We start from the raw sequence: 15,868 nt of genomic DNA, 5'->3' as shown, positions 1-15,868 counted from the left end.
CAGTCTTGTGACAGCTTACTCAAGAGCTGAAACAAGGGTCATAACCTGAAAAGAGGAGTGCTGTGCTTCCAAACCCACCCAACTAGCACACCAATGGCAATAGAAGGCAATAATACATTATTTTATTACACAGGACCAGAAAGTTAGAAGTTATTATAATTTGACTTGACTCTTCAAATGCCTAAGGCTGAAAAGGCAAGATCACAACAATATTATAACCTAAGAAAAATGAAAATATGTTATAGTCTCAGCCAACTGTGTACCTGATTGCTTTTCTGAAGCTCTTGGACCTTCTTAGCAAATTCCTTAGCTTCCTTCTGACACTGTTGTTCTAACTTCTCTACTTTCCTTTGAATCCTTTCGTCCATTATCTGGAGTTCCTGAATATGATTCACAAATTCTTCTAATAACCTGGTAGAGGACAGTAATAATACAATAACTTGCCTATTATTAATCAAAAAGGGATGACCAGGTCCCTTCGGGAAGGTCTTAATAGGGTTTGTTGAGATAGGGACAAGCATGTTCATTTTCCTTACAGTATCTTGTTGTAATTTCTTCAATGAAAAAAAAAAAAAAAACTTTTGGCAATGTCATAATTTTCTTTTCACTTTTAACAGGTTGCATGGCTTTAAAAAAGACATAGCATTTGGAAATATAGGCAATTGTTATTGACTTTGCAATGGATTATCTCTAAGGCAAAGGAAAACCTCCAAGAATTCCCATTAAATATCCAAACAAGCTTCAGCATTTAAAAATCAAGAAGGTAAACGCACAATAAAAAATACGCATAACAGACTTCAATGACTTTGTTTCTCTGATTTACAGCTGTTAGGTTTAAAAGAACATAGTCAACTTTTTATTATTATTATTTGTTTGTTCAGGCTCAGAGTTTTGCTATGGATTCCAGGCTAGCTTCCAACTCCCAGCTCTGCCTCAGCCTCTACTGCTGAGATGATAGGTGTGCAGTACCATGCTGAGCCATGGTTTAAACCAGACTTTTCCAACTTAATGCTAAGCAGAGAAATTAAATTCTTTATGTCAATAAAATCCCTTCATTCAATCAGTTAAAGTGCTTCAGGAAAAACACAATTTCAGACTTCTAATGCTGTGAGAAATTTTTTTGAGATAGGAACAAACTGTTAATTAAACTTGTTTTATATGAACACTGAAAGGAATCCCAATACAGTCGTCTCTAATCTAAACACAATTTGTAGTCCTACATTGGGACTATGAAAATTTTGTTTTTTAGTTTACCTTTTAGGATCAAAAGCTTCAGGTCCACCTCGAGACCCACCTCCTGGGGTTCTCCACACAAGACGTTCGATGTATTCATCGGCCACAAAAGGCTCCTGGTTCACAGAAGAAACATGTTTTAACAAGACCTTACAGAACAACTTACAGGTCTAAAATAGGCTTTACTACACAGAACTTGAAAATTAATGTCTATTATTATTAAAAAGTTTTTTTGTTGTTTAAAAATCCTCAATAAGTAAAGCTGTTTAAAGAAATGTAGTATACTAAAATATTAGAACAGCATTACTGACCAGTTGGAGCAACCAAATAGGAAATGAGAAAACAAACAAACAAAACACATGAACTGCATAGCTTTACTAGCAATCCAACAAAGCCAAGTGATCTTTTTGGGCGGGCAGGCATGAGGGAAAACAGGGTCTTACTCTGTAGCCCTGAAGTCTTGCTATGAAGACCAGGTTGGCCTTAAACTCAGAGATCCTCCTGTCTCTGCCTTGCCAGGGCCGCTGGGATTGAAGGCCTGTGCCACATGACATCCAGCAGGTTATTATTTTTTTAACCTCAGAAGCAAAGAACTCTGTGAATCACAGAGTGCAGTGTGGTGAGAGGATAATACTGAAATCTGCACACGCACTGCTGGCAACAACAGGTAGAACCTTTAGAAGACAGCAGCAACCTTTAACAACATCAAAAGGGTTACAAATGCTCAGCTCTAACCTCCTGGTTTTATTTTCCCACCACTTAGAGATTGAGGCAAGATCACAACAAATTCTTGGTTGCCTAACAAGCCCGTGTCTCAAAAACTTAAAAATAGAAATTAAAAATAAAAATTGCAAGGAAATGCATATACAAAGAAAAAATTCTGGAGTAACTAAGCATTGTGTGTAATGCTGATAACTACATAGTCAATAAAACTGCATAAAATTATATGAAAAGCTATATCCTACTAAATCACATAAAACAATAGTCAATGAAATGAAGAAACATGTATACACTATCTGATAACAAGCATATTAAATTTTCTCAGACAAAGCATTATTAGATTACTATTATTAAGTTATTAAAGTAGAAGGTCCAATAAAAAATAGCAAATATGCTGGGCAAAATGATGCATGCTTGTAATCCTAGCACTTTCAAACTTTTGAAGGGCAAAGACTTGTGAAAGTTAACATGAAAGAATGAAGTCACACACACAGGGTCACCTAAGAATATTAGCAGGGCTTGTTATCACATTGGTGGCCAGATGCCTAATAAGTTCAAAGTGCTAAGACAAAAAATTGTCAAAGAATCCTATACCCAGCAACAGCAGCATTCAAAAGCAAGGGAGAAATTAAGATGTCCCTAATTAAAATAAATAAGTAAATAAAAGCTGAAAGTCTGTTACCACTAGACCTGCCCAGGATAAAAGGCAAACTAAATGGGCACTAGGCAACAACCTAACAACATATGAAATAAAAATCCTAATAAAGGTTGTTGAAAGGTCTTGCTGGCTGGTCAGAGGTTGCAGTCTATCATGGCCTGGCAGCTTTTTCCAAAAGCTCAGGGACACAAAGACTCCCTCCCTCCCTGTGAAATTTCCTGCTTTCTACCTGCTCTTATCTGGAGAATATTCCTTGGCCCTGAGGACTGACCTATCTGAAAGCTGTCTCTAAGCCAGCTGCCTGATTTATCTTTAGCTTGACCCTTGGCACAGATTCCTGCTAAAAGACTTGTGCTAGGAGCTCTGCTCCAGGGCCCTACTGCCACCTATGAAACCTCGTGATAGAGCATGCCACTTAATGGAAATTAGGGTTTGTCCCCAGGCTCCCCGGTCCTATATATTCCTTATACTCTGGAATAAAGTTGAGCTGATTCACTGAAGTCTGTTTCCCAGAGGGCTGTCTCCATCATACCCACAGTCATCCAAACCCTGTTCCCTACTTCTGCTCCCTCCACCCTCATGGACCAATGCAGCAACAATCCCAAGGAAGAAGCAGAGCTGCAAAAGATAAGTAAACAGATAGGTAGTCTTAAACAATAATAACCCTGGCTACAACTTAATATTTTGTTTCATGCATAATTTAAGAAATTAATATATTTTAAAAATTATAAGCTTATGTTTGGGGCATACAATATATAAAGGTAATTTGGTGATTCAATAATAAATGAGGTGCGAATAGAGAATAGTTATTAATTTATTGAATTTAAGCTGATAGAAATTTAAACTAGAGTGTGATAAGAATTCAAACACAAGCCTCATGGTAACAATAAACATAATTGTACAAAATATACAGAAAAATAAATGAATACAGAATTTAAGTGTTTTAGAACAAACTAGCAACTAAACTGAGAAGACGGGCCAGAAATGAAGGGCAAAAGCTGTAAGGTACAAAGAAAGTAAACAACAAATTATATTAGTCTTTCCTAATTAGCAGTTACTTTACCTATAAGTATTAAACTTTCCAGAGATTGGCAGAGGATCAAAAATAGGACCTAACTACATGCTGTTTACAAGAGACTCAAAGTGAAAGGATGGGAAATGATATTCCATATTAATATGTTATGGAATAATCTTTTTGTACATTGTGAAGATGTGTCCTTGCCAAGGTGCCTTCTGATTGGTTTAATAAAAGCTGAATGGCCAGTAGCTAGGCAGGAAGTATAGGCAGGACAGTGAGACACAAAGGACGCTGGGAAGAAGAGGGCAGAGTCAGACGAAACGCCATGAAGCACAGAGCAAGCAACATGGGCAGTTCATATATGAGGTAAACGAGCCTGGGGCAGCACACAGATTAACAGAAATGGGTTAATTTAAGTTATAAGAGCTAACTAAAAACAAGCCTAAGCTATCAGCTGTGCATGTATAATTAATAATAAGTATCAGTCTGGTTATTTGGGAGTTGCTGCTGGAACAGAGAGAAACTCCACCTATATAAATATAATATTAACCAAAAGGAGGACTTGAAATTTGAAAACAGGTTACAAAAGACAATACTACTACAAAGGTTTCAATTAACAATAAGATACAACAATTAAAAACATTTAAGTACCTAATGAGAAACCACATATAAACATACCGGCAACACTGAAAGTATAGTGATATACTTTTATGAAAATATCTCTAATTCAAAAAGTCTTAACTTTTGGCAGACCCGACAGCAAAGTTAATAATGAACATTGAGATCATTTAAGACAATACACAGCCTGATTAAATTTAACCTGCCTTTAAGAGAACAGTGTAACCAATCTTACTATGTCTTGGATTTTCTGGGCAATCAACTTTTACAATCTAAGTTAAACATAGTTTGAATTTTAAATTATGAAGTCTTCTACCCTGAACCAAAGTAATATATTTGTGTATGTGTGTTGTAATCATTTGCTAAAAGCAGCCAAGAGGCTGGAAGCATCCAATGTCTACCATAAATGTTGGAAGCAATCTGGATATAGCTTGATGATGCCTATCTGCAGTACTGTTGGCTATTCAAGAGTCAGCTTGGGCCAGTAAAGTAATTTTTCTTGTAAAATTCTGTTAAAGATTTCTGTGAAGTATCACTGATTCCATTCACACGCCATGTTTTCTGTGCTGTTTAGTAAATACAGAAGAAAGTCATTTGTTAGGGACAGGCACAGATACAGGGGCATAACCGACATAAGACACAACTTACAGGCAACAGGGACAGACAGATTACAGATAGGTAGGTAAGCAACCAGACCACAGACCCAGGAAGAGGCAGAGAATTGAAATTTGGGCTCATTCTTGGTTAAATTAACCCAAGAAGAAGGTGCTGTTTTCATTCCTTAATGAAACACTGGCAGGACTTCTGAGGTTATTATCTTTAATGTGTTAACCTAGTGTGTATTGGCATGACAGAACTAGATAGAAAGAGAGCTATATAAAACCATAGGAATTTCAATACCTTATTCTCAACAACGGCCAGAATTAAGAGAGAAGAAAAACACAGGAACAGAGGGTTCAGGGTTATCATAACAGACTAGGTGGAACTACACTGAAGGTACAACAAAAGCACCAGTTCAAAGGTGGTACTCCCTCTATAGAGATGGAGTTCTGTCCTCTTAAGTTGCAGGATATACTCCAAATTAAAAAACCTTTAAAGTTTTCTCACGAGGAAAAACTATCGGGATTAGGAACAAGAAGTAAAGTACAAACTGCCCTGCCTACCCTAGCTCCTAATCTGTTCATGTCTCACATCCACAGTGAAAGAGATCTTGACACCAATGGGGGAATGTGTTTGCCTCAGCACAAAGGAAGTAGAAGTGCATTAAAGGGGTAGAATCTAGTGGCACAGGGTGTCCTACTGTAGACAGCGATGTACCTCCAGCTCTCCCTGCAGAAAGGGACTCGCCTGAGCCAGAACTGGTGCTTCTACCTGGTGGTGTTTCATGGACCCTCTCAGCTACTGAGTGCCATTCCACTGAATACACACCTTTCTCAATGTAACATGACTCCAATGCCTGAGACAGGCGCATAAAGGCCTGATGAGTATGGTCAAAACCACACAAAGTGACAACTCATTTTAGTTTCATAGCTCTTCACACAGGTGCTACCAGCACAGCACACTGCCATACATGTTGTACTTCTCCATGTGTCCTATCTACTCCCCTACCCTACCTCTTCACCCCAGGGGTACCTCCTAATAAATGTGCTGTCTAATAAACTCTCTCTCTCTCTCAGTATCTGCTTCTAAGAGGACCCAACCAACAACACTGTCAAGAGATAACAACAGTGGTTTAGATGAAAGTGGCAGAGGTCAGGGTGCTGAGAAATGGGTTCATATAATTTTAAGGGATATATTTAAATACTGCTGAAGGGATGGAAGTGAAGAGAAAGGAGAAAAAGGAAACAGGAATTTCTTTATTTTAATTAATTTATTTATTCTTCTTTCATATATTACATTCTGACTACAGTTTTCCCCTTCCCCTGCTCCTCCCAGTCCCTTCCTCTCCACCTCTGCTCTCCCCCAGATCCAATTCTCCGTTTTCCTTCGGAAAAGAGCAGGCCTCCCAGTGATATATAACAAGTTATAATAAGACCAGGCACATACTCTCATATCAAAGCTAGACGAGGCAACCCAGTAGGAAGAAAAGGGTCCCAAAAGCCAGCAAAAAACTCAGAGACAGACCCCATTCCCACTGTTTGGAGACCCACAAAAACACCAAGCTACACACCATTACATATATGTAGAGGACCTAGGTCAGACCCATACAAGCTCCCTGATTGTCGCTCCAGTCTCTGTGAGCCCCTAGGAGCTCTGGTTAGTTGATTCTGTGGGTCATGTTCTTGTGGTGTCCTTGACTCCTCTGGTTCCTACAATCCTTCCTCCCCCTCTTCCTCAGGATTCCCCAAACTCTACCTAATGTGTGGCTGTGGGTCTCTGTATCTGCTCCTATCAGTTGCTGAATGAAACCTCTCTGATGACGACGACGCTAGGCTCTGATCTACAAGTATAGCAGAACATCGTTAGGAGTCATTTCATTGACTATTTCTTTATTTTGCCAGTCAGAAACAGAAATTTCTTGAAGAGGTTTATGGCCTGAATAACTATATGGTGGTACTTTTTACTGACATGGAGGAGACCAAGGAAGGAGATGGAAAGGGAATGAGGAAACAAGAGTTTTGTTCTGTATATATCATACTATAGATTAGGTGTCAGAGTAAAAATATAAAGCATGTAGCTAAAAAAAACAGGTTGGTGTTATAACGAAACAACGGAATATGTAATTTCGGAGTTGACACATAGACAGTTATTTAAAACCTCAGGAATGCATGAGATCATTAGGAAGGAGGAAGGCATGCCAATTTGGGGGGAAAAGAGCAGGAAAAAGATCCTACAGAATAGACAAAACAAGAGATACCAATGAAGGAGGAGGAAAATTGAGAGAACAATATTCTAGAAGCAAAACAGAAGTTTTATTGCTGTGGGATGTCCTTCTGTATGCTGTGAATATGTGTTGCTCTCATTGGTTGATAATAAAGCTGTTTGGCCAATAGCAAGGCAGAATAAAGTTAAGTGGTACATTCAAACTGAAGACAGAGATAAAGAAGGGCGGAGCTAGGGCAGATGCCAGCCAGCCAGCCAGCTGTGGAGGAAGCAAGACATGTAGAAAATGAGGTAACAAGCCACGAACCATGTGGCAAAGCATAGATAAGAAATATGGGTTAGTTTAAATGTAAGAGCTAGCTAGTAGTAAGCCTGAGTCATTGGCCAAGCATTTATAACTAATAGAAGCCTCTGAGTGACAATTTGGGAAGTGACTGCCGGGTATAATGGGGCATACAGGACAGAAAGCTCCGCCTCCAATTACATTTTATCTTCTGAAACAATCAAATTATTGCTAAGGTCTAAAACAAAGCAGTTACTGATCACTACAGGATGAAATTTTTTTAGGAAAAATTTCTGCTTATAAACCAAACAAATCTCAAGCACCTCGGCTTTTAAATAGGCATGTCCTCCCAAAAGGCTTCTCATTTAAAAAAAAAATAGAATTTTATAAGCCTAATAAAGATGTATCATTCCACCTTTTATTTTGCTAGAGTAATTATTTATTTATTTAATTATTTTCAAGACAGGGTCTCACACTGTGTAGCCCTGACTGTCCTGGAACTCATTATGTGGATCAGGCTGGCCTTGAACTCACAGAGACTCACCTGCCTCTGCCTCCCGAGTGCTGGGATTAAAGGCATTCACCACCACCACCTGGCTTAGAGCAATTTTTTTCAATCAACAAAGGTCGAAGAACTATGTACTAAGATACTATCACATTATACTTAATTCTACATCATTAGCCACTGTGCAAACTGGTTTCATATTCTCTAAATAATAGCAATTTGAAAATGTGAAAGACAAACCATGGCATTTATGTTCATTCCTACTGGAAATCTCTTGGAAATTATTCCCTTTAGTCAAGAATATAAATCTCCATTGAAACAAAACCAACCAATTTTAATTTTCCTACACCACTATCTCCCAAATAAATCAATATAATGTGTCAGAACTACCCACAAACAAAGAAACTAGAGTAATTCCCCCACAATCTAAGTGAAAGAATAGAGAATTTCAAAGTCAAGTATTTCTGTATTCTCTTAGGCCAACAACTGTTACTTATAGTGTATTTTCCTTAGATTTATGATGTTTCTATCTGTCACAGAAATCATTAAAACACTGCTGCCTTTTATTCAGAAACTTCCGGAAGCATTCATGTGTCTCTGCTTTACAGTTCATCTTAAGCCACCCTACCCTGATTTCTGTTTCCCAAAATGAATAGCCACACTCCCATCAGCCTGTCCGCCTACTCTAAACTCAGGCTACTCCAGGTACCTAATCTGGGGTCATGTTATTTACTCTACAGAATGCCTTTTGTTCCCTATTAACCCAACTTCTTATGGTTTGAATATGTTTTCCAAAAAAAGCATGTGTTGGTAATTTCACCTCCTATGAAGTAGTGTTGTGGGATAAGGTATAATGGGAGATGTTTAGATAATGAAGACTACCTGCATGAACAGATGTACTGCAGTTATAAAGAAGCTTGAGGTTGTGAGTTCATTAATCAAATAGTATGTGCTTATTCCAATCTCTTTCCTGTCTTCTACCCTTCTTTGCCCTCCACCAAGAATAAAGTAAAAGACCTTCACCAGATGCTAACACCTTGATATTTCAATTCCAAGCACTAAGAAAAATTAATTTCTTTTAAAATTACTCAGTTTGTTGTTAAAACAGTAGCAACAATAAACCAAAAAACAAACAAAACCAAGCAAACAAAAAAGAACAAGACATAATGACTAAAGCCTAGCTCAAATCTCTGAAGGTTTCCATTTCTTCCCTCACATTAGCTCCACCATTTTTCCTCCTTAACCCCCTAAAAAACCATAAAAGTTTAAATGCCAATGCAAAGCAATTTATTGCCATTTATTCCTTTTTTGGATTTTGTTCATTTACAAACACATAAATACAGGGATCTAAACATGGTAGATAAGCACTCTCTACAGAACTGTACTACCAGTCCTCCAACAACACCTTATTGCATTGCCCAGGCTGGCCCTGGACTCATTCTGTAGTCCAACCAGGCACTGAACTTCCAATCTTCCTGCCTCAGACTCCTAAGTAACTGGGATTCCAGTCTTGTGACACCAGGCCTAGTCTCACTTACTGTTTCATAACAATTTTTTTCTGTTTTACTCTCTCCTCTATATTTTAACTGAAAGCAAAGGCAAGCTCCGTCACATGCTGTTCTTCCGTTCCATCTGTAGTCAAGGGAACAATGCTGAACAAGCCAAAATACTAGCTAGCTAGGGGTATGTGCAAATCCCCTTGAAAGGCTCTTGAAAATCACACCCTGGCCTATATACAAACCCCAAACTAGTTCGTGAACCAGAAATAAAAAACTGGTATTACATGGTGCTGCCAACAAAAGATATATTAGAAATATGAGCCTAATACAACAATAACACTGGAAGTAAATGGTTTTGCCCTCCTCTCTAGTGCCACTTGATTTGTTAATGATATTCTTTATATATTTCCTATAAATTAATAAACTCTATTGATTTTTGGCTATTTGAAAAGCACTATAAAATCCTTTGTCTCAGGCTACCAAGATGGATCTCAAATTAATATGGAAAGGTAGAAAAATAAAGCACATTAAGATACAAAATCAAGACAAACTTTTTTGGAAACTACCAATACAATCTTGAAGGAGATATCAATGCTTTAAAAGACTCAACAGTGGTAGTGAGAACTGCATCAACTTTTTAGGTCATATCAAGTAAAATCTCTTTTCCATGAGAATATGCTTTATTTTTAAAAAATATCTGATGTTTTAGGTTCCAAAGGAAAAGTAACAGAATTTAATAGTATCTTTTACATGATTTAACAGAATCACAGAATTAGATTTAAAAATTTTAAAGCAGGAATGGTCTTTAAACATCACCCTAGCTCAACTCTTTCATCTCATTTCTTCTTTTATTTCTAAGAAGTGAGGACAACAGAGAAGATCTTAGAGGGATCGTTTGGCTGAGTCCCACCTCTGCTTTCAGAACAGTCTTCTGTCTGGGTGTCTGTTGCCACGTGTGTGTTTCTTCACCCCAGTAAATGCCTTTCTTCAAGTTTCCAGATTCACGAAAAAAAAGCATAGACCTAAGAGGATGAGTGTAAGTCACACTGTAGAATGACACACCTTGCAGACGTCATGAATAATGTAACCTTCCACAGTCACTATTTGTAATCTCTCACTCCAGTCTGCTATCATTCTCTCCAGTGTGACTATTTCTCAATCTACTTTGAAAGGCTTTTCTCCCTGATGGATGCTCAATTTTGTCTTGGGGGTGGGGGCTTGCCATATAGCCCATGACTTCAAACTCACGCCCTTCCTGCTCTGCAATCCCAAAACCAGAATCACAAGTATGTGCTGTGGATATTGCTCTGTACAAATAAAATGCTGATTGGCCAGTAGCCAGGCAGGAAGTATAGGCGGGATAAGCAGAGAAGAGAATTCTGGGAAGAGGAAGGCTGAGTCAGGAGACGCTGCCAGCCGCCACCATGAGTACCAACATGTAAGATACTGGTAAGCCACGAGCCATGTGGCAAGGTATAGATTTATAGAAATGGGTTAATTTAAGATAGAAGAACTAGATAACAAGAAGCCTGCCATGGCCATACAGTTTGTAAGCAATATAAGTCTCTGTGTGTTTACTCAGTTGGGTCTGAACGGCTGTGGGACTAGCAGGTGAGAGAGATTTGTCCTGACCATGGGCCAGGCAGGACTGGAGAAAACTTCAGCTACAAGTATGCACTTCCATGACAGGTCCCTCCTGCCCTACTAATCCACTTAAATTCAAAGCGGCTACCATTCTTCTAAGTAGTTTATCTTATCAAATTTAAGGTAAATCTTCACTTTTTTCCCCTGAGATAGAAACTTAAGGCAATCTTCAAAATAACTTTCTTCTACAGATGGGAAAACTGAGGTACAAAGAAAATAGGTAACCTGCTCAGACCATCTAATTAATGAGATGTACAGTTGAGAGATGTCATCCATCTCAGATCTAAATTATCCATATGAAGCAATCATTTCTAAAGGGCTAAAACTAGTTGTAACTTCCTTCTAAGTTACTTATTCATATTTACAGTTAATAGTGGCTGCCTTCTGATATCTTCACAGGATACCTTGATTAAGCCCTTTTTGCTATTTTAGCTTTCTTTATTTCTGGCTTTCTGAAACAAGGTCTCACTCTGTAGCCAAGTTTATCTTGAACTCCTCATTCTTCTGCCTACCTCCCAGCTGCTGGGGTTACAGGTATATGCTACAACATCCAGCTTTAATCTATACTGGTTTTTTCTCCTTTTTTTTTTTTTTTGGCAATACTGGGATTGAACCCAAAGCCTTCTGTATGCTAATCAAGCACTCAGCATATCCTCAGTCCTCTGGTGCTTTTTATTTTGAGATAGGAATCTAACCAGCCCCCAGCTGGTCTTGAACTAGCAATCCTCCTGCAGTGGTCTCTAGAATAGCTGGGGTTATAGACCAGTATGACTAGATCTAGCCTAACATTCTTAAAAATTCATTCCTTCTCTCCTTAATAGATACTTAAAGTTAATATATTATTTCTTCTCCCTGAAAGGGTCCTACCAATTTTCTTAATATATCATTAATCACCTACTTTCCCAACTTCACATACATGAATTAACTTCTTAGTAACCAAATTCTTTTTGTTCTTTTCCAAATGCCTCCCCAAATTCTCTGATTTTTCTGTCTCCATTAAACTAGTTTAAGATTTTTACCTCTTAGGTTCATCAACCAACAACAGACAATTCTGGAAGGATTACCAAATGACAAGAAGGGATGTCACACTAACATTAGTCATATGATTCACTTGAGCCTACTAGGGAAAAGTCATCAGTTTCTTTACACATGATCTACAAAAGCTTTCTCAAAACTTTCTCAAACTCCTATCATCTTCAAGACTTGAAATGAGCTACTACTCCTTAAACACACACATACACACACACACACACACACACACACACACACACACACACACACACCCCTCCCTAGTCTCAGTATTTCCTAAACACCCTTCATTTTACAAACTGGAGTTACCTTCTGTCACTGTCTTAGAATTTCTTTCTCCTGCTTGAAGTTTCTACTCATTTACCAACACCTAACTTCAGGTATTACATGAAACCTTTCCTAATTATCCCAAGAAAGGAGGAGTCTGCTCTCCCTCTGCACCGGGCTTATTAGTTAACCTATCTGTCTACCTCATCTATAATTTTACTTCATGATCGTAAGCCCAATGCCTGGACTGTCAGCTGCATCAATGAATTTTCTGTGGCATGTCTGATGAGACATGCAGTGTTATTAATTTTAGCACTTTATCTTGAAGTTCATGGTACTCAAAAATATTTCCTGAATGAATAACTAACTCTAGTTTTTAACAAAGAACTCTCTGCTGTGGGATGTTCTGTATGGCAAATGTGTTGCTGATTATTGGTCAATAAATAAATCACTGATTGGCCATTGGCTAGGCAAAAAGTATAGGCGGGACAAGGAGGAGAATAAAGCTGGGAAGTGGAAGGCTGAGTCAGAGAGACACTGCCAGCCGCCATCAGGATAAGGAAGATGTAAAGTACCGGTAAGCCACAAGCCACGTGGCAAGGTATAGATTTATAGAAATGGATTAATTTAAGCTGTAAGAACAGTTACTAAGAAGCCTGCCACGGCCATACAGTTTGTAACCAATATAAGTCTCTGTGTTTACTTGGTTGGGTCTGAGTGGCTGTGGGACTGGCAGGTGAGAGAGATTTGTCCTGACTGTGGGCCAGGCAGGAAAACTCTAGCTACAACTCTCCTCTATACTGCCCAGAGAAATGGGAAGAATCTGTGAGAATGACAGGGAGCCATTCATCAGAGGAATAAGAAAGTATCTTCAGTAGTACAAATAAAAGAGCAATGTCTGCAGCAACAGGAAAGGATTTATCAGTCAAGCCATTTTGTTTAACATGCTGAATATATCACTAATCCAAACCACTGAGAAATCTCAGTTCAGATAGGCCATCCTGAGTTTATTACTTAAAACACCACAGACAGATTCTTTCAGAAAGACCTGTCAACAAGATATGAAACTAAGAAGGTATTCCGGGAAACTTCCAGGATATACATTATTGCAATCACTGACTCATCTATTAATAAATTATTCTGTCAACTGAGGAAAGATCCTACAGTTTGATTTTATTGTCAGAAGTTGTCTGTTCAAAAAGATGAGTCACCAAACCAATAATAAGATTTTATAAGAAGTCGAGTTAACAATGAAATTTCATGGGTTCAAAACTCTACTTTGTTTCCATTTAATTTCTCTAATGTGGAAAATGAAAGTACAATTCTATTTAGTAGTACATGAAAACCAGGATGCATAAAAACCAAATATCCTTGACTACATCCTGCCCTGTTTCCTTCAGTTCTCCAGCTGTGACTTAGAATGGGAAGCAGGAGCTCTGCAGCCTATATTTATGGCAGGAGCTGCAGGAAATGGCAGCAGAAACTGGGGGCCTTTATCCTTCTCCCCTCTTGAGAGTAAAGTCAATTTTTCACTAGGGGAATGAAAGCTTATTCCTTACAGGGTTAGACTCACAACCATGCAGGAAAAGACAAATAGACTTCTTAATTATACATAACTGATAGTATTTAATTGTAACTATTATGTTTTTAATTTTGATGAAACAAGATATGAAGGGGGGGTCACTTCAGTTATAAGACCTATTGATATGCTTGTCTGTCCTAAGAATCTTCTGATTACTGTATCATCACTGGCTCCCTCATCAGCTACTATAGAACTGGTCTCACCAAGTTAAACAACTTTAACAACTCTACTAAATGGCAAGACCTAGAAAACAAACACACATTTTTTCACCCCTTTTCTTCATCCCTGGGAAAGAAAACACATTTTCAAGTAAGTTACTGGACTCATCTGGCCATATATTTAAAGAAGAAAATGGCATGTGAGCCAAGACAAAACTGTGAATGCCAAAGAGAACTCATTGTAACAGTAGGAAAATTGAATGATTTTCTGTTAATAAGTGACTAGTGAAATCCGTGATTTAAATATCTCAAATCCTGTAAAGATGTAAAAATTGAAACAAGGAATTACAGAATTACCTAGTATTTTGACCAAGGATACACAGTAAACGTTCAGAGGACTAAGACAGTTTTCCTGGCCTACTGTAAAGAAACAGATGGCAGAATTTTATGATTAGAGACGCTAATATTAAGCATCTCCAGACACTTATTGTCTGAGAAAAAGCAACATTTTTTTCTCAAGTGTAATTATAACCCTTCACTCAAATCACTTTTATTATAACTTACAATTTAAGAAGGCTACTTCTCCTAACAAATGCTATATCCATGCTAGGGATGGTGTAGTAACAAAAAGTAACAGTGAAAAAGTTCAATTCGTTATGGAAACTATGGCATTTAAAATTCAAGCCACAATCCACTCTGAAGCGCCAACCAAAAGGATACCATTTTCACCCATGGTGACATTCTTAACTGTGAACCGCAGTGTTCTTTACAACTTTCACTTCTGTTGATACGAAGTAATCACGCCCCAAAGGGGCAGATGGTGTATCCTTCATTCTTCCTTCGTATCTCTACTTCTATTTTTTTTTTTTTCACATAAGGAAATACTGTTTCAGTGTTTTGTAACCCCATCCCATTATCTCAAACACCACAGCTCCTTACGACGAACGCCACCAAATCCAATTTTCAAGTTCAAATACGGAAACACTCCGGAACGACATCTGAACGCCCACAGCCTCCCTCGGCACCTGAAGGATTTCTCTAACCAGCAGCTGGGTGGTTCCACAGCCATTAAATCTGTCGCTTCCCTAAGCTGCGAAAGGCTCAGTAGGCCTTTATTGTCCTGAAACAATCCTCTCCGTCTTCTAGACTGTAAGGCGAGCCGGCAGGGACCCCGGGGCCACTTCCAGCCTGTCGGCACGTCCGTCCACAGGGAGAAGCCGCCAAGAGTCCCAGTTTCAGGTGGCTCCAGCAGCACCGATCGCGAGGATCCGCGCCGCAAGACCGGGCTCGCCCAACCGGGGCTCCCGAGTCAGCCCAGCCCACTCCTCGTCCCGTCGCCAGGACGTCGGGACCCCCCGCCGCCCGAGCCGGGCCCAGCGTCCTGCCGCCCCCGCCACCCCGCTCCGTCCCCGCCCCTCCCCCGCCGCCGCCGCCGCCGCCGCCGCCCGCGGAGCCCCGGGACCCACCTCGAAGAGCTCGGCCGTCGTGGCCATGCCGGCCGGCTGAGAGGCTCGCCCCGCGCTCGAGGCCGTCTCCGCTTCACATGCTGCGCCTCAGCGGCGCGGCTCGCACGTCCCAGCTCGGCCTGACCGCCTCCGGCCCCGGCTGCAGACGGCCGCGGGCTGCCCGGCTCCTCACACAGGGCAGGCTGCGCGGGAGAGCGGCCATGAAGCGGAGCCGCAAGACGCCTGTCAGCTGCCTCCCGGCGCCGCCCGCGCCGCTCCCATTGTCACCGCCTCGCACGCCGGAAGTGGAGCTGCGCGCGCCGGGCGGACTTGGCGGGGCGGGCGAGAGGAGCGAGCGGCGGGCGGGCCGCGGAGACGCTCGTCTG

The 15,868-nt window shown here is 39.9% G+C and overlaps 1 protein-coding gene across 1 annotated transcript in view; it reads right to left on the bottom strand.

Annotated features, from left to right (window-relative positions):
* The window catches only part of Exoc5 (exocyst complex component 5), a 58,621-nt gene extending 42,880 nt beyond the window's left edge, over positions 1 to 15,741 (bottom strand). The window contains exons 1-3 of the mRNA XM_052733395.1: positions 15,504 to 15,741; positions 1,255 to 1,349; positions 264 to 411 (exon numbers count right to left, since the gene is read on the bottom strand). Of these exons, the coding sequence (XP_052589355.1) occupies positions 264 to 411; positions 1,255 to 1,349; positions 15,504 to 15,530 (270 nt within the window). The 5' untranslated portion in view covers positions 15,531 to 15,741. The remainder of the gene's footprint in view (positions 1 to 263; positions 412 to 1,254; positions 1,350 to 15,503) is intronic.
* Positions 15,742 to 15,868: the final 127 nt, after the last annotated feature.

This window comes from Peromyscus californicus, unplaced genomic scaffold (assembly GCF_007827085.1).
Source record: "Peromyscus californicus insignis strain IS unplaced genomic scaffold, ASM782708v3 Scaffold_12__1_contigs__length_115047231, whole genome shotgun sequence".
Lineage (NCBI taxonomy): Eukaryota > Metazoa > Chordata > Mammalia > Rodentia > Cricetidae > Peromyscus > Peromyscus californicus.
Note: the sequence above shows the minus strand (reverse complement) of the source record. Positions and strands in the feature narration are given on the sequence as shown.